This window comes from Hemiscyllium ocellatum, chromosome 19 (genome assembly GCF_020745735.1).
Source record: "Hemiscyllium ocellatum isolate sHemOce1 chromosome 19, sHemOce1.pat.X.cur, whole genome shotgun sequence".
Taxonomy (NCBI): Eukaryota; Metazoa; Chordata; class Chondrichthyes; order Orectolobiformes; family Hemiscylliidae; genus Hemiscyllium; species Hemiscyllium ocellatum.
This window is the reverse complement of record NC_083419.1, coordinates 73,701,413-73,722,484: the sequence shown is the minus strand read 5'-3', so window position 1 is coordinate 73,722,484 and position 21,072 is coordinate 73,701,413. Positions and strand designations below refer to the sequence as shown.

Here is a 21,072-nt window from a genome sequence, read left to right as displayed (position 1 = left end):
TATAGCATGACCAGTTCACCTGACATGCACATCTTTGGATTGTGGGAGGAAACTCACACAGACACAGGGGAGATTGTGTAAACTCCACATAGGCAGTCACGCGAGGCTGGAACCGAGCCTGGGTACCTGGATCTGTGAGGCAGCAGTGCCCATATTTACTCAGACATCTGCTAAAGTGCGCAACTCCACACAGAAGCATGTTTTCAATTCATACCTTTTTAAACATTTTTGTTCATTCAAAGCAGTTAACAAGAAAATAACCTTTCCCTAATTCCTTCAACAGAAATGCTTTCCACAACGGAATGCAGTATTGTTTATGCAGTGCATGCAAAATCTACACAGTTCAAGGAACATTTTAAGCATATGTAAAAATAATTTAGAGAATACCCCATTTCCTCCAGATCTGTGCTTCAGTTGGCGATATTTCCCACCTCAATAATTTTGTTAAATGCAATGACTTATTAAGTTTATTAACTTAGTGGTTATTTATGTTCATTGTGAACACATTGTCGTTCACATTAATCCACTGGTTAGTTATTCTGATGAATATTCACTTACAGTGAATATATTTGACGTGATGAGTTGAGCAATGTATCCTCTCGGATTAAGTCTGTTGTACAGTTTGTATCAGTGCTATCTCTGACTAACTTGTCAACGGTCCTGACCATTTGTAAATTGTCCAGTTCGGATACCTGAATCTCAGACAGTTCAATTTCATCTCGCGCTTCAAAACCACTTTTATTTGCCAGAAATACAATATTGGATGAGGTGCCTCAGAATTGAGAGCCCTGACTAAGTTGTTCCAATCAGAACGAACGTTTCAGGAACAAAAGGCTGATAGCAAGAGTTTTGAAATTGGTTACTGGCAACAAGGGATATTTGATTGAGCGAGGTAGTGGGAAATATGTTGCATATTTTCTTTTTGCCTCAGTTATGCAGGACATGTTTCATGGCACAATTTAGAATCAGAATTTTTTTGCATCGTATTATTTGAAAACCTATTATCAGCTTTTAATGTCACTGGCAACGGTCATATTACACTTCAAAACATTTTAATATTTTTCAAACTAAGTAGACCATCTGGTGCAGTAACATTAGCAGGGGAAAGAGGAAGGGAGTTCGAAGTTGGAATCCAGTGACAGTGAATTGATGGCAATGCAATTCCTAGTTTTATTGCTCTGTAGTTCGCATAGAGTTTGCACAATTCGGAGCTGCTGTCAAAGTATTCTTGGATAGATGTTGAAATGTTACTTTCATTGTACAAATATTCTGGAACAATCCCTGGTTGTTGGAAGGTGTTAATAAATAACATGGTTTATATACTGTCAAAACAGGTGGGCTGTGTTCTCCGTGATAGTGTCGAGCTCATTGTGTTCAGGTCTGTTGTGAAGTCGTGGTAGGGTCCCTGATTCTGTGCCAGGTGGCCTGTGTTCACTTACAACCTGTTAGAGAGGTATGTAACACCATCTCTTACCAGATTACTTCAGTGCAAGAATGCAGATTGAGATGTTTGGGTGTTTGTTGGAATTCCACTCACAGAGGCCAGTGAAATCTATTCAATCACTGTACTGACTTGTGTCTCTTAGATATTAATCAGAATTTTGTTGGTTAGCAGCTTTTTCCAGATCAATATTTGTTCACAAGCTTTTGGGCATCGCTAGATGGGGTTAATGGAGTAAGTGCTCAAAGAAATCCCAGCTTTTGACTTGCTGTTCTAAAAATATCATTTATAACTAATCCAGAATGAATCATTTTCAAAGCATATTTGATGAGATTATGTTGAGGCTGTCTTACTTTATATTAAACCTGTGCTGTAGCTGAATTTGATTGTTCAGTACGGTGAGGGTTCTGCTGAATCCAACACTTCCAGCAGATGGTGATAGCTTTTCAGTTGGTCTTCAATTGCTATCTCAGACCGTCCATTGCTTCTGCTAAGAATTCTTTTTCCAACAGGAGTCAAGCCAACGTAATCACTGTTTATCTCAACAGGTGTGAGCTCTTCTGCCAAAAACATGAAAACAATTTGGTGAAGAGGGGATCTCTGGATGCGAAAGGTTAACCTTGCCTTCTCTCCACAGGAGCTGTTTGACCTGCTGAGTTCCTTCAGAAGTTTCTGTCTTTATTTTGGTTTTCTAGCATTTAAAGTTTGTTGTTTCATTGAAAAAAGTTCTGCTTGATTAAACACGTTCTTCAGAGAAAAGATGCATTTGAACAAATTGCGAATGTTCAGAGATATTAAATATCAGAGAATCATTGAATTTGAGTGCCCTGATCTCGAGCTGTAGTTTCACAAGAAACTATTATGAAGTAACAACACACTGCAGAGTGCAGTGGCTGCTGTAATTGGGTGGAAGTTATTTTGATCACGCAAATAGAGAATGTCAATGATCCCGTTCCAAATAATCGACAGAACTTTTTTTTTAAAGCATGTGTAAAACAATTAATTTGTTGAAATATTTTAATAAAAAGTATTCACGGCCAGTGCTAGCTTAATGAATGACACAATGATAGGATGGTAGAAACAGGAGGATGGCACTCAGCCCCTCGAGATGTTCCACCACTTACTTAGATCATGGTGCATCTGTGAGCTAAATCCACAGATCTCCCTTTGGCTAAAACTCTTTAACACCTTTGATTAACAAGCAAAAACTATCCCAGACTTACTGATTCGACTGCCTATAACAAAGGGAGACACCATTTCTGAAAGACACTCCTGTGAGTACTGTTACACAATGAGGCTGGAATTAATTGCTCATGAAAGTAATCTTTAAATCTCTGACAATTTCCAATTGGAAGTCCCAATCATCATATTTCATTAATTTAACACTAATCTTCCCTGGAATCAAGAAATATAATGTGTGATTGTCTTGCTAAAAATGAGGAGAAAGTGAGGACTGCAGATGCTGGAGATCAGAGCTGAAAATATGTTGCTGGAAAAGCGCAGCAGGTCAGGCAGCATCCAAGGAGCAGGAGAATCGACGTTTGGGGCATGAGCCCTTCTTCAGGAAGGGCTCCTTGGATGCTGCCTGCTCCTTGGATGCTGCCTGACCTGCACGTTTTTCCAGCAACACATTTTCAGCAGTTGCTAAAAATGAGGGAAGCTTCATTCCTATTATATTATTAAGAAATAGCTCTGTTCATTCAGCGAAAACACAGTCAAATCACACAAAAGGAAACCATGATTTGGAGATGCCGGTGTTGGACTGGGGTGTACAAAGTTAAAAATCACACAACACCAGGTTATAGTCCAACAGTTTTAACTGGAAGCACACTAGCTTTCGGAGCGACGCTCCTTCATCAGGTGATAGTGGAGCGTCGCTCTGAAAGCTAGTGTGCTTCCAATTAAACCTGTTGGACTATAACCTGGTGTTGTGTGATTTTTAAAAAAGGAAACCATGTCATCTTGTGTAGACACACAAGTGCCTCAAATAATTTTCAATTCTTCCAGTGGTTGTTTGAATCTCCAGACAGGTGTGGTAGTGTTAGACTTTTTATATCGCCTTGAGAAACCAGTTGTCATCTGTCTATTTGAATTTCTGAAATTTGTGTGGTATTCGCACATTCACAGCGCTGTTAGGAAATGAGTCCCATGGTTGTGATTGAGGAAGAGCAAACATGCAGGGAAATAGTTGAGAGTCAAGTTGAAGTCTGATTTGGAGGAAAGCTTTACATGCATGTGTGCCCTTATCCTCAAGGATCACAATTTTGTCACATGCTGCCGAAGGGACATGTCAGCATGCAAAATGGAAGCTGAAGAAAGCATCTCGGCCTCTCTAGAAGGCTATTCCATTCATGAGATCATCATTAATCTTTGCTGCTCACCAGTCTTCCCAACACACGATAACATTGAACCTGTTTGTTTACTGTTCAGCAAAAGAATGGTGAATTATTTTGGAATTCTCCACCACAGAAATTCATAGATTCAAGACTCATAGATTCTTCAAAGCATTGTCTCAAGTACCTAGTGTGTTGAAGGTGTTTGGCGCATGTACCTTCATTGGTCAGAGCACTGAGTGCAGAAGTTCGGGCTTCATGTTCTAACTGTCCAAAACATTGGAATGAACTGCCAGAAGAAGTGGTAAATGCAGAGATAGGTCCAACATTTAGAAGACATTTCAACAACTACAGGAACTGGATAGGTCTGGATGCATATGGGCCAAAGGCAGGCAAAGTGGAATTAGTTTAATTTGGGAACTCTGGTAAGCATGGATGAGCTGGACCAAAGGAACTGTTTCTGTGCTGTCCGACTTTATGACTCACTGTCTTTATGTTGGGGTAGGCTCAAAGTTGGAAGGTGGTGAGCAGGTGAGGGGTTAGTTTGGGCATGTGGTAGATTTTGGGCTGGTAGGCTGGTTGGCTGGCTGCTGGGTAAGCTTGCATGCATCCTGTCTGACAAGGTGGCATCAAGGTAAATGGTAATGTACACAGGATAATTTGGTCGAATTGTGCTTGGTAGGTGAGGGGTAGTTTGAACTGAAATGCAGGAGGTCTGTTTTTGCCAGGCTGGTTCATGGAGAGGTGGGCAGGATGCCAGGCTGGTTAGTGTAGAGGTGGGCAGAGTGCCAGGATGTTTCGAGGGTGGAAGGTCACTGTAATGAAGTGACAGGTGGACGGGTTGTCAAAATGCAAAGCTCGGAGTCTGGCAAAATAGTAGGTTGTAAAGCACAGATGCGAAAGGAGCTAGGATGCAATGTACACAGGTTGTCTTGGGTAAAATGAGAGGTCAGTGATCAACGGTTGAGGTCATGTCTTGGGTAGTGGGCTTTTGTCAGAGGTTGTGAAAATGATGGTGCCAGGTCCAGTCATGGTCAGATTCGCCATGGGCCAGGTGCAGGGTGGCAGGAGTGTAAATGACTGAAAGAAATTGAGATCATATGTCCATCTGGAATATAGAATATAGAACATTACAGGGCAGTACAGGCCCTTCAGCCCCGATGTTGCGCTGACCTGTGGAACCAATCTGAAGCCTATCTATCCTACACTATTCCATTTTTATCCATAGGTTTATCCAATGACCTTTTAAATGCCATTAAAGTTGGCGAGTGTACTATTGTTGTAGGCAGTGCGTTCCATGGCTCTACTACTCTCTGAGTAAAGAAACAACCTCTGACATATGTCATCTATATCCTCTCCTGCTAGCCATCACTATTCAAGGAAAAAGACTTTCACTGTCCACCCTCTGTTTATCTTTTATGTCTCAATTAAGTCACCTCTCAACCTTCCTCTCTCAAACAAAAACAGCCTCAAGACCCTCATCCTTTCCTCATTAAACGTTCCCGCCATACAAAACAACATCCTGGTAAACCTCCTCTGAACTCTTCCAAAGCTTCCACATTCTCTCTGTAATGAACAGGACACAATACTCCAAGTGCAGCCACACCAGAGTTTTGTACAGCTGCAACCTAACCTTGTGGTTCGGAAACTCAGTCCCTCTATTGATGAAAGCCAGCACAAAGTATGCCTTCTTAACAACTCTATCAAACTGGCTGGCAACTTTTAGGGATCTATGTACATGGGCACTGAGATCTCTCTGCTCAGCTACACTACCAATATGGATTGCCTTGGATGTGTTTTGTGTGATAGGGGTTGTGTGTTCTGGGCATGAATGGGTGTGTAGCAGGGTAGGGTTTGTCAATGTGGAAATTTAGGTCTAGGCTGAGTAAGCGAAGTGGTTAGTCTGAGAGATGAGGTTTGGTGGTGAACTGCGTATCAGTTTGATAATTATTAAAGTTAAAGATTACTTGTTCATTTCTCAAATCACATTTACGTAAATACTCAGCTGTAACACTCCAAAGTCTCTGAACCTTATTGGTCCTGCATTTTTCAGAGGCCTCCAGAATTCAGATAATTGTAAATTAGATGTTTCAACTTCCAGATAATTGGGCTGAGCTCAGCTGTGACAGTCATCCTCCCCGTCCCAGTGCTCAGCTCCTGCCTTTGCTGCTGCTGCTGCTGCAGTGGCCTACCTACCAGAGAGAACATTCTGCCTTACATTGATAAGTGAGGAAGGCTCACTGGACCTGATTTCCAAGTATGGGAATGGAAAACACGAGGGGACACAAGTTTAAAGTGAGGGAAGATAGGTATGAGACAGATGTCAGAGGTAGTTTCTTTACTCATTGAGTAGTAAGTGTATGGAATATTTTGCCTGCAACAGTACTAGCTTTGCCAAGTTTAAGTGCATTTAAGTTGTCATTGGACAGGCATATGGATGTACATGGAATAGTGTAGGTGGGATGGGCTTCATATTAGTATGACAGGGCAGCGCAACATCGAGGGCCGAAGGGCCTGTACTGCGCTGTACTGTTCTATGTTCTATGATTCACTCTGATTTCTCTCTGGGGGTACTGCCAGCTGTTGGGTATTTCCAGCAGCACGGTAGCTAGTGGGGCGGCACGCTGGTTCCGTGGTTAGCGCTGCTGCCTCACAGTTCTTGGGACTCGGATTCCATTCCAACCTCGAGTGACTGTCTGTGTGGAGTTGGCACTTTCTCCCCATGTCTGTGTGCATTTCCTCCCACAGTCCAAAGATGTACAGGCTGGGGGAATTGCAAATGTTGTGTTCAGTGATTGGGAGGTTAGGTGCATTAGTCAGGGTTAACTGTAGCATAATAGGGTAGGAGAATGGGTCTGTTTGCGTTTCTTTTCAGAGGGTGGATATGGACTTGTTGGGCCCAATGGCCTGTTTGCACACACTGAAGAATTGCGATGAATCTGCATTTCCTTGGTTTGTATTTTGTGAAACTTCTCTGCTCTTCACAACAATCCAATGAAAGTGTCAGTTGGTTAGATCTTCAAACAGCTACTGGGCTGGTATCAGGATGTTCTTCTTCCTAAGTTATATGGTAATGGTCGAGGTCGAGGGCATGTTTCTAAAGAGGGAACCAATGATCATCATCAGCAACTGGTAGGAAACAAAAATGAACTCCAGTTGTGCTGTAGATTTCAGCGGGAGCATACTGGCAAACATTTACTGCTGAGGGTACATTAGAGTAACTGATAAGGTCAAATTAACAGAAACTAACATGCTCAATTGGTCATTCTATTGTAGAGACACCATCTCCTCCGACACTTTATGGCCTGGTCTCCTCCTGTGAGGAGCTCAACACCAATTCCACAATCTTTGGTTGTTTGGTGATGGACTATTCCCCTGACATCACCACGGTAACCTGGAAGAAAGGTGGGGAGCTAATCAGGAATGGATTGAAGACTTACCCATCAGTGAGAAACAAGAAGGGAACCTACACCCTGAGCAGCCAGTTAACCCTGCCCGGGTCAGTGGTATATTGCTCCAGCAAAATCTACTGTGAGGTTCAACACAGCGGGTCACACAAGAGCAAAGAAATGCCATGTCCAGGTACGTATTGTGGGAACTGAGATAAACAGAGCATCTGGGATTAATATGAATAAGGCATTATTTATTACCATTTTCACAGAATCACCTTATACAGCACAGGAAAAAGGCCCTTTGATCCATCCAGTTTACGCCTATCAATAACAGCCACCTAACTATTCCAGTCTCATGTGCCAGAACATGATTCATTGCCTTGTGTGACTTGCCCTTGCAAGGATGCATCTCAATACTTCATACTTGTTATGAGGGGCTCAGTTTCTACATGACTTATAGGTGCTGAGCTCCAGGCTAACACCACCCTCTGTTTGATTTTGTTTTCCCCTGAGATCCACTTGGAACCTCCTGGCCTTACCTTCACCCTGTGCCCCTGACTCATTGATCTCCATCAAGGGGAAAGGTTTCATCCAGTTTACCCAGTCGATGCCTAAAATAATTCTAGACATCATGATAATCTTCTCCCTAATTCTCCTCTGCTCCAAGTAAAACCCCTGTCTATCTAATCTAGTTTCATAACTAAAACCCTCCAACCCAGGCAAGATCCTGGCAAATCTAATCAATACTGCCTTCAGTGTAATCACATTCCTTCAATAACATGCACACAGTGCTTCAGTATGGCTTAACCAGTGTTCTATTAAGTTCCAGTATCATCTCCCTATTCTTCATTGTCAATGTCTAGGCTAACAAAAGCAAATATCCTCCCACCTTCTTAGTCTTTTAATCCAGACGACACAGTACTATAGGGGATCGGTGGGTACATGCACCAAAGATCCTCAGGCCTTTCCAGGGTTCCACCATTCAAAATGTCATACCTCACAGATTCTTCTGCCGAATTCCATCACCTTACATTTATCCAGAATAATTCCCATTTTCAACTTACCTTCACATATAACCAACCCTTTCATATCCTCCTGCAATCTAAAGCCATAATGCTCATGCCTTACCAACATGACAGTTTTCATTTCATCTGTGAATTCACTGGTTAATCCTCCTAAATTTGAGTCTCAATCATTGGTATGCTAGAGAAATAGCAAGGAAATCAGCACGAATCCCTACAGAACACTAGGAGACATAGATTCTCAGTCATGCAGACACCCGATGACTATTATCCCCTGCTCCCATCACTCAGCTAGTTCTAGATCAAATCTGTCAAATTAACTCGGATCCCATTGGCTCTGATTATTGCTATCATCTGGACATCGAGTTATCTCTCTGAAAACTGCTATCAAATTGTTACACATGACTTTCTTTCAATAAAACCGTGCTGAAAATTGTTGATTTATCTTCCAAATGAAGACTAATTTCACTTTTCAATGGTTTCCCTACCACTGAGACTAGCTTGACAGATCTGTGTTTTCATTATTTATCCCTTCCTTTGTCCTGCATAACAGTGCAACGTTGGCTGATCTACACTCACTTGGCACAACTGCTGTGGCCAGACAGTAATTCTAAATTATTGTCAGCGACCCAACTATTTCATCCTTTGCATCGCTCAACCGCTTGATATACTTTTCATCTGCCCTGGAAAAATAACCACTTTTCATTCAGCAAGACAACACAGAACATCACATCATGTGTCCTAATTTCTGAAAGTACATCACAACGCCCCTCCATGATTTCTGTCCCCATATTGTCCGTCCTACTAGTGAACACTGACACAACACATTCGTTTTAACCACAACCTAATCCTCCGGCTCCACTCCAATAATAACACTTAATGGGCACTGCTGTTTCCCGAATAATTCTTTTATTATGAATGAGCCTGTAACTTTTAAAAATATTTTCCTTTATTTTGACTGCTTTTATTTTCTCATGGTCCCTTTTGCTCTTCTAATTCCTTTGCCTTTCAAACTCCCCCTTGCACGTTCTGTATTCCATACTAATTTCTATTGTTTTGAGATTTCAGTATAGACCGGAAGCCTCCCTTGTTTCTCTTTATCTCACCCTTCATGCCCTTTGGTGTCCAGAGCCCGCTACATTCCTGGTCCCATTCAGTGGCTTCCTGGGAAATGTCCTCCCTGTGATTTTCCTATCTCTTCCTTAAATGTGTGACAATGCTCTGACTCAGGTTTACCCATAAGTGTCAGCTTCTAATCCACTCTGGTTAAGTCATTACCTGATCTTACTAAAATTGTCCTTCCCCTTTTCAGAACTTTGGGCCAATTTCTATTCCTTTGCAGTACAATCTGAAATCCAACTGATTTACGATCACTGTCTGCAAAGTGCATCACCATTGATGTTTTACCCACTGGGTCGACTTCATTTCCAAAAGTTAAGTCCAGGTTCACCCCTTTCCTGCAAGGTCTGGATTAAAATTCTCTGCATTAACACAAACTTTGTTAAAATATTCTCCTGGGGGCATTTTCAGAATCGTGGTCCCTCTAAACTTTTGACACAATGAATATCAAAGCCTATGCTGAGGAAGTTAAAAACCTCTTTTCTCATTCCCCTATTTAATTTACATTTCTCTGAAATTTGCCCATGTATTTGCACTTGATCTTTTGGAACTATAATAAGGTCTATCGTGCTCTCCCAGTAGTTATGTTTGCTGTATTTTGGTTTTGAAGTACTGTCCATTTGCCTTTGTTCGAGGAGGTATCCATGATTTCGTTTCTCTTTACAGCCTAAAATACTCTTGTCAGAATTGCGACAGAAGCAACATTCTGTGCCGCAAACCCCCGCCCCGTCCTTTTCCATCATTCCCTGTCTCGCCTGAAGGCACTAAATCCTGGAATATTGAATAGCCACTCCTGCCCGGCTCTCAATAAATCTCCGTGATAGCAACCGCATCATTTCCTCATTTATGCCGGGATTTCATCTGCCTTGTTCATCAGAGTCTGTCATTAAAACGAATACCATCCAACGTTGCTATCTCCCTTCTGATGTTACCGGCCTATAGTTTCTATGCCTCCTTGACTCCCTTGCAGTGTCCTATAATTTTAGCCTTTCACATTGTCCTGCTGATCTTTCTGTGTGGTTCCCAGCTTCTCCAGAACTCTGCACAATTATGATTCTTGTATCCATTAACCACAAGAAACCTTGATATATGAGAACTGATTTGTTATGAAATTCATCAGATAATTTATGCGATGTGTTTCCTAAAGGTACAGGTTCTGTCCCACCAACTCTTCTCCTAACTGTGAGCTCCAGTGAAGAAATCGCAAGCAGCAAGTTTGCAACCGTCGTCTGTTCAATCATCAATTTCCATCCAAAGTCAATCTCCGTGAGTTGGTTGAAAAATGGCCAACTCTTGGATTCTGGCTTCTTCACGTTTCCCGTGTGTGAGGCGAACGGGAACTTCTCGGTGACGAGTCGGCTGATGGTCCCTTATGGTAAATGGTACAACAGCGCAGTCTATACCTGCCAGGTCACTCACGAAGAGAACATTCAAAGTAAAAACATTGCCGCACTCCAGGGTAAGAGACACATACTGAGAGAGCTACAAACCACTCTGAACTCGGATGTGAATCAAACACACTAATTTATCAGGCGTAGTAAACAGCACGATACATCTTCTCATATCCCAACCTGTCCCGTATCGTATTTCAGTTTGAGTGTTACATTAACATTGCTCATAATTCAACATTTTGGCAAGTCAGAAAAGCATGTTTCCTCTCTGTTGAAGGTAGATATATAGACAGTGAGCTTTGTTAAATAGTTTGTTGCCTGACCATGCTGGGAGAGGCATTCAGAGTGCTGAATCCTTGCCTGGTAGTGGCTTCAAGGATAAGTTTGGAGGTGGAGGGGGGATATTGGACACATATCTAATTGAAACATAAAAAATACTGAGAGACTGAGGTCGAGTGAACGTGGAATAGATGTTTTGACTGCTAGGCGAGAAGAGGACCCAAGAGCACAGTCTCAGGGTCAAAGGGGCACCGTTAGAAATGAGATGGGGAGGAATTTCTTCAGCCAGAGGGTGATGAATCTGTGGAACTTGTTGCTGCAGAGGGCTGTGGAGACCAGGCCATTGTGTATATTCAAGCCAGAGATAGATTGGCTCTTGTTTAGTGTGAGGAGAAGAGTGTAGAATGGTGTTAGCCTGAAACGTCGATTTTCCTGCCCGTCGGATGCTGCCTGACCTGCTGTGCTTTTCCAGCATCACTCTGATCTAAACTCTGGATTGGCCGAACAGTCTTATTCTGATCCTCTATCTTATGATGTTGTGGTCTCAAAATGACATGGTTAAAATATGCAGTGACCCTTACTTGAAAATAAATCAAAATGCGTTCAATGCTTCGTTCCCTGATCTGGAACGACCTGTTGGCCTTGTAGATTGTACGACATCGATTTGTATCTGGTACTGAGCTCTTTAACTTCATTTATGGGATCAGACCACAAACCAAGTGGGTATCACATTTAATGAACTGGGATAAACGTGATCTCACTGAGCTTCCTTAAGATGCTCTCTGTAATTAGTGGATGAGGCAGGAGAACAAATTCTGGGAAGAATGCTACAATAGGGATGAATGAATGAGAAACTCGAGACAGGCTGATTTAGCCTGGTTTGGGGTGACGATGTTTACACGGTGGGTAGTGGATGTCTATAAAATTAGTGTACATTTTCGTCACGTTTGTAGATTAATTTAAGACGCTTTTGGTTGTTTTGTATTCTCCCCTGCTCTATGAGGAAATTAAAAAATGCAGCTTGGTAAATAAATTGGAAGTACAGACCAGTCATGAGCTAACTGAATGGAGGGAAAGACTTCAGGAGATGGGTGTCCTTCTCGATATCCAATGCTGTAGTCAGTGTCTTGTTTTCAGATCTACTCCAAACTCAGCCCCCGAGAAACAATGACATAAATTAGAGAATGACAATAATGCAAAGTATTTTTGATCACGTTTAATATAATGAACAGAATTTCCATGGATATTCACCGCTCCTGTAACACTTTGGAACTCTGCAAAGAGAATATCATTATTTATTATAATTTGTCCAAAATTTGTGATGTGATTTGGCAGTCAGCGTGACCAGCAGCACTTACACCTAAGGGTTATGAACATGGAATTGAATTCATTATATTCAGATTGCTCTTGTCATAAGTATCAATAGATGGTCGTAAGTCAGAGAAAAACTCTGAAAGAAAGCTAATTCCATGGGTTACATAACGGTATCTTCAATGATTTTACCTTTTTCACAGGTTTCACTTGTTACAAAGCCAGTGTTCTTTAGGAATAATTACACAGGGTATGTCATAGATAATCACAAATGCTTTCACAAATCAAAATACATTAACAACAGTAAGCATCGTTTTAGCAATAGTTGGAGTTGCCATTTTGAAGTAGGTGTCTTCACCCAGTGAAGATGTAATCCGAAGATTGGGTGTTTGTATCATAAAGAGGCCTTTTCCATTGACTTTGATTTTTGTTTCATAGAAGATACCGAGTGCCACCCTAACACCGTTAATATCCTCCCACCGCCAGTAGAACAAGTCTTACTGGAGTCGACAGTGACGTTAACCTGCGTTGTGTTCAATCTTCCTTCTGGAGTCAACGTGACCTGGAAACAAGAAAATAAGCCTCTGAAATCAGAGATTGCTGACCAGCCTGGACAGAATCCCGACAGCGTGATCAGCAAATTAGACACTTCTACTGAAGCCTGGCTGAGTGGTGTTACTTTTGAATGTGTGGTGTACCATCAGAATCTATCGACTCCGCTGAGAGACTCCATCCACAAGGAAAAAGGTGAGCGGTGAGATTAAAACACAAAGCATCCCATGTGTAATTCAGATCCAGTTACATCAATGGCAGGCTTTGTTTGTTAATGAACAAACACCATTGGGAGCATTAATGATGCATCTGAAGGCAGGATAGCTAAGTAGCTGAGTAAGAAAAAGATGGACCAAAGGATATTGTATTCTGATTAAGTCAGATAAGGTGAGAAGAAACCTGGGTTGTGATGTCACCATCAGCAATGACAGTTGGACAGAATGCCCTTGTTGTGGGCTGGAAACATGGAGACAACTTTCACATTAAACTTTACTTTTTTTTTAACTGAACAGAATGTGTACCATACTGCCCCTTTAGAAAATGAAGTGAATAAATCCCAAATTCAAAATAGCATATTTTAATATTTAGTGAAATTGTGATATTGGTTCAGGATGTTTTTGGTTGATTTATATTTGTCTCAAATATTCTGCAGTGATTAATCCGCTGGAGCCATCAGTGTCGGTCCTCCTGCCACCAACAGAAGAAATCTCCGCTCAGAGGTTTCTCTCCATCACCTGTTTAGTGAGAGGTTTCTCCCCCCGAGAGATCTTCGTCAAGTGGACAAACAATGACAAACAAGTGAATCCCAGTAACTACAAGAACACCGAGGTGATGGCGGAGAGTGACAACACCTCCTTCTTCATCTACAGCCTGTTATCCATTACAGCGGAGGAGTGGGCCAGCGGTGCTTCTTACACCTGTGTGGTGGGACATGAAGCGATTCCATTGAAGATCATCAACAGAACAGTCGATATATCCAGCGGTAAACTGAGTTTCGTAAACATTTCACTTGCACTGATGGGCACTGTTAATTCATTTCAATAAAAATCTCAGAGTTGTATTTAATAATTCAACAGAAGTAATAAAGTTTTATTTTTCCTCCAGTTGTGAGTTAAATACTGAATTAGTTGTTTCTCACTCTGACTTACATTGCATCTGTGTAGTTAAAGTGGATTATTAACAGGTCTAGGACGAGTGTCTTGTGCAGTTAATGTTCTCTGCTCAGATACACCCTGGGTCAGAGACAGAGTAAAACTCACTCATTGCAGGATTCCGCCAAGTACCTTATCCATCTTAAATCCCTCTGTGACAAAATCTGACAATGTCCATTTTATGTCAAGGGTAGAGCACGAGTTTTGAACTTGGTGTTCCTGATTCCCCCGATTGGACATTCTTACAAAATTCATGTCAGTTTTAAACTGCCACATTGCACCAATTGGAAATGTAAATTTAAGACACTTTAAAATTAAAATTTGATTGGAACATACCAATCGTAAAGAGAGCAGAACAGTTTGAATGCAACCTTTGTGTCTGAGGAACTGCCAGTAATCTTGCGCCAGCGTATGAATTGACAGAATGTATCTTCACTTTCACACCAAAGAGAATCGACAGATAAGTTGTGGAGCAGAGGGGAGGGGAACGATGAATGGTCTGTCCTCTTGCTCCCTGTGCAGAGTTTTCATGGTAGATGTCCTCTGTAATGTAACTCAGTTACTAACAGGAACAGTCAGCTTCTTGCTTACTGTTCAAAGATTTAACATTTCCATGCAAAATAATATCTTTGAAACATGTTGGACACGCTTGGCTCTGTTAACAAATGATTAATATTGATTCCTATCATCCAAAACTGGTGTTTGCATCGTCCCGGTTTGAATTCCATAGTTTTGTTTCAGTTTTCTGGAGCACATGGGATCAATTCTGGTATTGGAATACCTGATATCATTTTGCTTCACATACAGAACACAAGTAGACATTTTCTAATAAACATATTCAGAAATGTTATCTCTGGGGCAGTGGGATTTGAACTCATGCCTTTTCTCTCAGAGACAGAAATTCTATCACTGCAACAGAAGAGTTCCTCATAAAACGCTTATCTCTCCACGGCGATGGGAAATGTTTCCTACAACACCAAGGTCAAATCTAATTATGAGCAATGCATTAAAATTAGAACAATAAATTAGAATAATAAAAACTGCAGCCTGGTATAAGAACAGATACAGAGAGATGATCGCAAATACACACATAATGACACATATATGGGCTCTCACCTAAAAATACATATTTATGTGCACACTCAAATGTGCATATAGATAAGATGTCACACACGCATACTCGGACAGAGCCACACATGCAAGTGGTACTTGAACACTCAGCTAAGCTCATACAAAAACTCACATACACCGAAAGAAAATTATTTGCACAAATGAACGGGGTACTCACACATAACCATGAGAAATATAGACACACGGTAACACACAAATGGGCATGAATGCATATACATTCATACAGCACAATGCGTACAGACATACACGCATGAGCACACAGATACAAATTCCGAAAACTGTCCTCCCACATGTCAACTCACACAGGCAGGTAAGTGCACAGAGATAAATATTAATATCATTATTTTCCCATTTTCAGAATCGCAAACATACAATGACAGAAGCAGCTTAATTAGTTATTTTTAAAACACATTGATCAGCATGTATACAATGTCACAGGTACACACAAATACAGAGACTCACACGCAGACACACAATTGCAAAGATCAACAAATAGAGGGGCATTTATTAAATAAGGATAATGGGCACAAGCAGCAGCAAGCATCCACACACAGTAACACAAACAAGCTTATCAGGAGATAGTTTGGGAAAGATTGCCACACAAGCAAACATCATCATATAAATATAAACATCCATCAAAGCATAACAGTGCATGCTAACATTTAATAAGCATAAACATGAGAATAACCTAGTTTAGGTAGGACCTGAAACAGACACATTTGCAGACATTTTGGAAAGCACTCATGAAAAGTGAACACTCACAAAGACATTACAAGATAAGCATAGCCAGCAATGAAGTGACATATTAGCATGATGATGCTTACACAATGTGAAAAGACCAAAATTTAGGTGCACAAAAACATGAGCACACCAGCAGTAAAGGAACAGGAATATGTTTATTCATGCACAGACTCCAACATGGGCAAGAGTGAAGTAAGAGACTCTCATAACTACGTATACAAACATTAAAGGAAAAACAAACACACCAAACAGTAGGTCAAATAAGTTAAGGGACACATGTACAAAATTTTATTCATAAATATACAGATCCTACAAACAAAAATATGAAGCAATGTCCTGACTGTGATGTCACTTATATTCACGATTTGCCGAACAATTGGTCACCAATACATAAAGATGAGAATCACATTTGAACTTTTATTCAGTGATGGCCACAATTTTTCAACTAAAGTACTGTCACAGCCTATATTTAAAATATAATGATATAATTAAAGTAATCATTCGTAATAAACATTCCTCAAATAATAATATCCTCAAATAACAGATTAAAAGAAAAATAATTTAAAACATTCTGACATGGACAATGAAGAAAGAACATGTGCAGTTAGTATTTGTAATTTCTTGCTGAGAGTCAATAATGCACGGATGGATACAGATAAGAGTCACACTTGAGAAATACCTGACTGCTTTATGAAGATGTAATGGTCTCTAATTACATGACTTGGATGCACATAGATCGATCCAGATCAATAAACGATCTAAATGCGTTCTCTTGGCTTTGTATTCATAGATTCAATAGATCGCACGTGGATTGAAAACTATGAGGATGATAACAGCAACATCTGGACAACTGCTTCCACATTCATCACCTTGTTCTTCCTGAGTATTTTCTACAGCGCTGCCGTCACTCTGGTGAAGGTGAGAATAATCACATCTTTCTCACGCCAAGCAGCCCAATATGTTTTGTGAAATCTCTAAGTGTGCCATTGAATAAACATTAAATCTGAAAGTCCCTGATCATAAATATCTGCATCATTGCTTTATCTCTCTTTTCCAGGTAAAGTGAATGAATTGTGGACCCCTTTGATTTTCCTATTCTGCTTATCAAGTTCTCTGAATTCCCAATCTACAATCTGTCCTGTTGCTGACACTAACAGTGAGATCACTTCAGTTTATCAGCGTGTAACTGAGGCAGTTATTGATGGATTTTTATTTTTACTTTGATATCTTTGAGATCGTTGTGGTTGGAAAATTTATAACTTCCCTGTTGTTTGAAGCCTATTTGTTTTGTTTTTATTTGTTCCTTACTCAGACTGGTTGCCTACCCTTTCTGATGAGACTTTGTATTCCCTTTCTTGCGACTGTTACTGATGTACAGAAAATTCCCATCTCACAGCACATGTGTTCTCGTCTCAATGTGGCATCCAGCCATTATATTCACTTCTGTTAGCTTTTACATTAACTTTTTGAATAAAAATGCTTTCTGAAATGGTTAAATAATCTCGAATGAATATGCACTAACCTTGAGTTTGCTTCATTCTTTCTTCGAGGCCAGTCAGTAATCATACATTTTCCCACATCCTCCTCCTTTCCCAGCCAAATACTTTCACTTGTTCTGTTTGGTTGTGTTTCATCCAGTCATTTAGTTTAATGCTGCGCTGCCATGCAGCCCACTAATATAAATGCATCTTTCACACAAAAAGCCTGATGGAACACTCCAGAGGCGGAATGATTAGAGAACATTTCCTCTTATGCACCAAGGGTCACGGCCTCGGGTCACGTAATGATATAAATTAGGAGCCTTGGTTCCCCAGAAGCCTATAAAAGGCAGGCAATGGAGTTTGAAAGTTCACTCTACTCTGTCTAAACTAAATGTACTCCCAATGTACGGACAGCCTGGGTTAGTAATGCATAAATAGCCACCTAAAACGCCCAACGAAACATTCATCAGCCAAAAACGTCAACGTTCAGTCAGGTAGTCAGACACAACATGCGCAAAATCCAAGGGCGGATTCTCAGGATGGAGTTTTTCTCACACGTAAATCTCATGAAGCACAATTCCTAGGATCTATTTGACACACCACACCTATCAAATCCCAGGGAATGAGACTGAGATCTATCTGATAGAGGGATATTACTGAACAGCAACCCTCAAAAATAATAAATCAGAGATCGATGTTAATCAGGCAAGGCAGAGCTCATAAGTATCTGAAATATTCAGCCATTGGGATCTATATGAAGCAAGACGGAATTGAGAACCAATCACAGCAACTGTTCACAGAGTCTGAAAACTATCAGCAGAGGAGAACGTTCTCAATTTCTCAGAGTTGGTGAGGTGTATCATCGCGGGAATAGTGTTGTGAATCAGTCACGCACCCAATCTCATAACTTCGCATTTTTTTTCAAAAATGTGGCACCTGAAACTAGATGCAACATTCCAGGTGGGACAATAGACTGTTTTATTTCAGTTTAACGTAATTGCTTTGTGTTTGTTCTCTACAGCATTATTGATGAAGTAGGGTTTATTTGCTCTTCTGTCCACGTGTCATGGTACATTCCCTGATTTGTGCACATACACACGGAGGATCCTCTGCTCGTGCAACCCTTTGGGTTTACCCCCTTACTATTGTATGTTCCCCTGAGTTCATCACAAAACAAAGAAGCACTCACACCTCCTTGAGTCTGAGATCTATCTGACACACCGATATTAAGGAATAACAATCCTCAAAAAATGATACATCACAGGTTGATTTCAATCAGGGAAGACAGAGATCAGAAGTTCTGGAAATCCTGCTGCTTTCCACGTCCTTTCCGACAACCCCTCTGTCAAACTTGATGCTCTTAGCTGTTCTTCCAATATCCTAACATTTTACCTTAAATTGCTATTAATATTTTTCTGTAATTTTGCATTATAGACCAAAGCACAGGTTGAAACAACAAGGACTCCAAACACTGAACTCTGAGAACGTACACAATAAGGCAACCTACATTCTGAAACAGCAAACACCCGTTAACAAATGGTTGACAAGTACAAAACAACGGGTGAGATTAACTTGAACTCATCAAAATAAAAGGAAAGTACTCTGGAGGTACAGCGGTGTTGGCAAGACATGGGCAGACAGAATGGAGTTCGTTTTTTACAATTCTTGTTTATATCCAGAATTTTCCTTCCACACAATGTAACCTTTAATTTCCCATCACCCAAGTCCCCCAAGTCTTTATTTTCAGCTACTAACCATCACCAGTAAATTGAATAATTAATGTTCAAAGCTCCTCCCACCATCAAAGGTACGGCAGAACTAGGAAGAGCTAGAAGGAGAGTGGAGTCAATTTTTCTTGTGGTGAAACATTACTGCTGTTCTAACACAAGGTATTTCTGAGGGGTGGTCCAGTGAAGCTATGTGGATGGAACTCATAAATAAGAAGGGCACGAATACTTTGATGCAATTGTAGTAGTCCCCCCGTTAGTCAGAATGAAATTGAGTAACAAATATGTGGAGACATCTTATTTATAAGTAAGAATAATAGGATTGTAATAATCGCAAATTTTAACATTCCAACCATAAAGTGGGACAGCCATGGTCTTAAGAGCTTGGATGGTGAGGAATTTGATAATGCTAAAGTCAATTTTCTTCATTAATAAACAGATGTAACTATCACAGAAGGAGAAACCCTGACCTAAGGCAGGACAAGTGACTGAATGGTTATTAGGGGAGCTTGTGGGGGCCTGGGTCATAATTCGATTAGTTTAAAATATCTATGGAAAGGATTGGCATTATATATAAGTTAAAGTTCTTAATTGAACTGGGGCAAATATTGATGAAATGAGACAAACACTTTCAAGAGTTGATTAGAGTAGACTGTTTGCAGCTCAAGGGACGGCCGGCAAGAGTGAAGCTTTCAGAAATGAGATAACGAGAGTTCGGAGGCGTGATGTTCCTGTTAGTGTGAAGACAAGGCTGATAAGAAGAGGGAACACTGGAGGAATAAACATTCTGAGGCGCTAGTTCAGATTAAGAATGAATCATATATTAAATATAGATAAATGCGATCAAGTGAATCTCGAAGAGTACAAGAGGTGCAGGGACATTCTAAAGAGGGAAATGAGGAGGGCAAGAAAGGAAAATGAGGTGGCCATGGGAGATAATGTTAAAGATTATCCAAAGAGGTTCGACTAGTACATTAAGAGCAAAGGGGTAGATCATAGAGTCATAGAGATGTACAACTTGGAAATAGATCTTTCAGTCTCACTTGCCCATGCTATCCTAAACTAATCTAGTCCCATTTGCCAGTATTGGCCCATATCCCTCTAAACCATTCCTATTCTTATACACACTCAGATGTCTTTTAAATGTTGAAATTGCACCAGCCTTCACTGCTTCCTCTGGCAGTTCATTCCATACACACCATCCTCTGCATGAAAAGGTTACTCCTTAGGTACTTTCAACTTTTTCCCCTCTCACTCTAAATCTGTACTCAGGAGTATAGGTTTAGATGAGACTCCACCCACCTCAGGGAAAAGACCTTGTCTATTTACCGTATCCATGTCTCTGATGATTTTATAAACCTTTATAAAGTCACCCCTCAGCCTCCAACGCTCCAGAGAAATCAACCCCAGCCTATTCAGCCTCTCCCTAACTAACTCTACATGGCTGTGAATATGTATAAGCCTCGAGGATTGGCTTCATAAATCATGTTGCATTTTATATAAATGTTGTTTTTTTATTATCATTTAGTTTAAAATGGAGGATGAGTGCCTTTTCAATTTCATATCAGGAGCACAGAAAGATCTGGGGAAATAAAATGCAACAAAAAAATGGACAAAAAGTTATTGCACTCGCCATATCATTCGTGTAAAAAATAATTCCCTGTTTTGACCGTGAAGTTAATAGAGTCTATTAATTAGTCCTGTGTTTGTAATAATTTTCATCTATCTGTCATTCTACATTTAGTTGTTATAGTTAACGTGTGGATTACTGCACCTCTCTAAAAATGCAAAACAAAATAAAGTAAAACTGCAAATTAAATATTTCATCTAATTACAAAAAAAAAAAACAATTCAATGACACCAAATTGGAAAGGAATGTTGAAATGTAGCCAATTCTGAGGACTACAAGAAGTTGCAAGATATCATTAATTAATTTATGGTATGTTCAAATAATTAGCAAATTAAGATCCACACAGATAAACGTAAGGTGTTACATCTTGG

General features: G+C 40.5%; 1 gene segment (V, D, J or C); it reads left to right on the top strand.

Annotated features, from left to right (window-relative positions):
- Window positions 1-18,374, top strand: part of LOC132824820 (Ig heavy chain C region, membrane-bound form-like) — an 89,839-nt gene extending 71,465 nt beyond the window's left edge. Inside the window, 6 exon segments of the C gene segment in view lie at window positions 7,051-7,356; window positions 10,455-10,766; window positions 12,727-13,035; window positions 13,493-13,822; window positions 16,654-16,781; window positions 18,366-18,374. Of these exon segments, the coding sequence occupies window positions 7,051-7,356; window positions 10,455-10,766; window positions 12,727-13,035; window positions 13,493-13,822; window positions 16,654-16,781; window positions 18,366-18,374 (1,394 nt within the window).
- The last annotated feature ends 2,698 nt before the right edge of the window (window positions 18,375-21,072 follow it).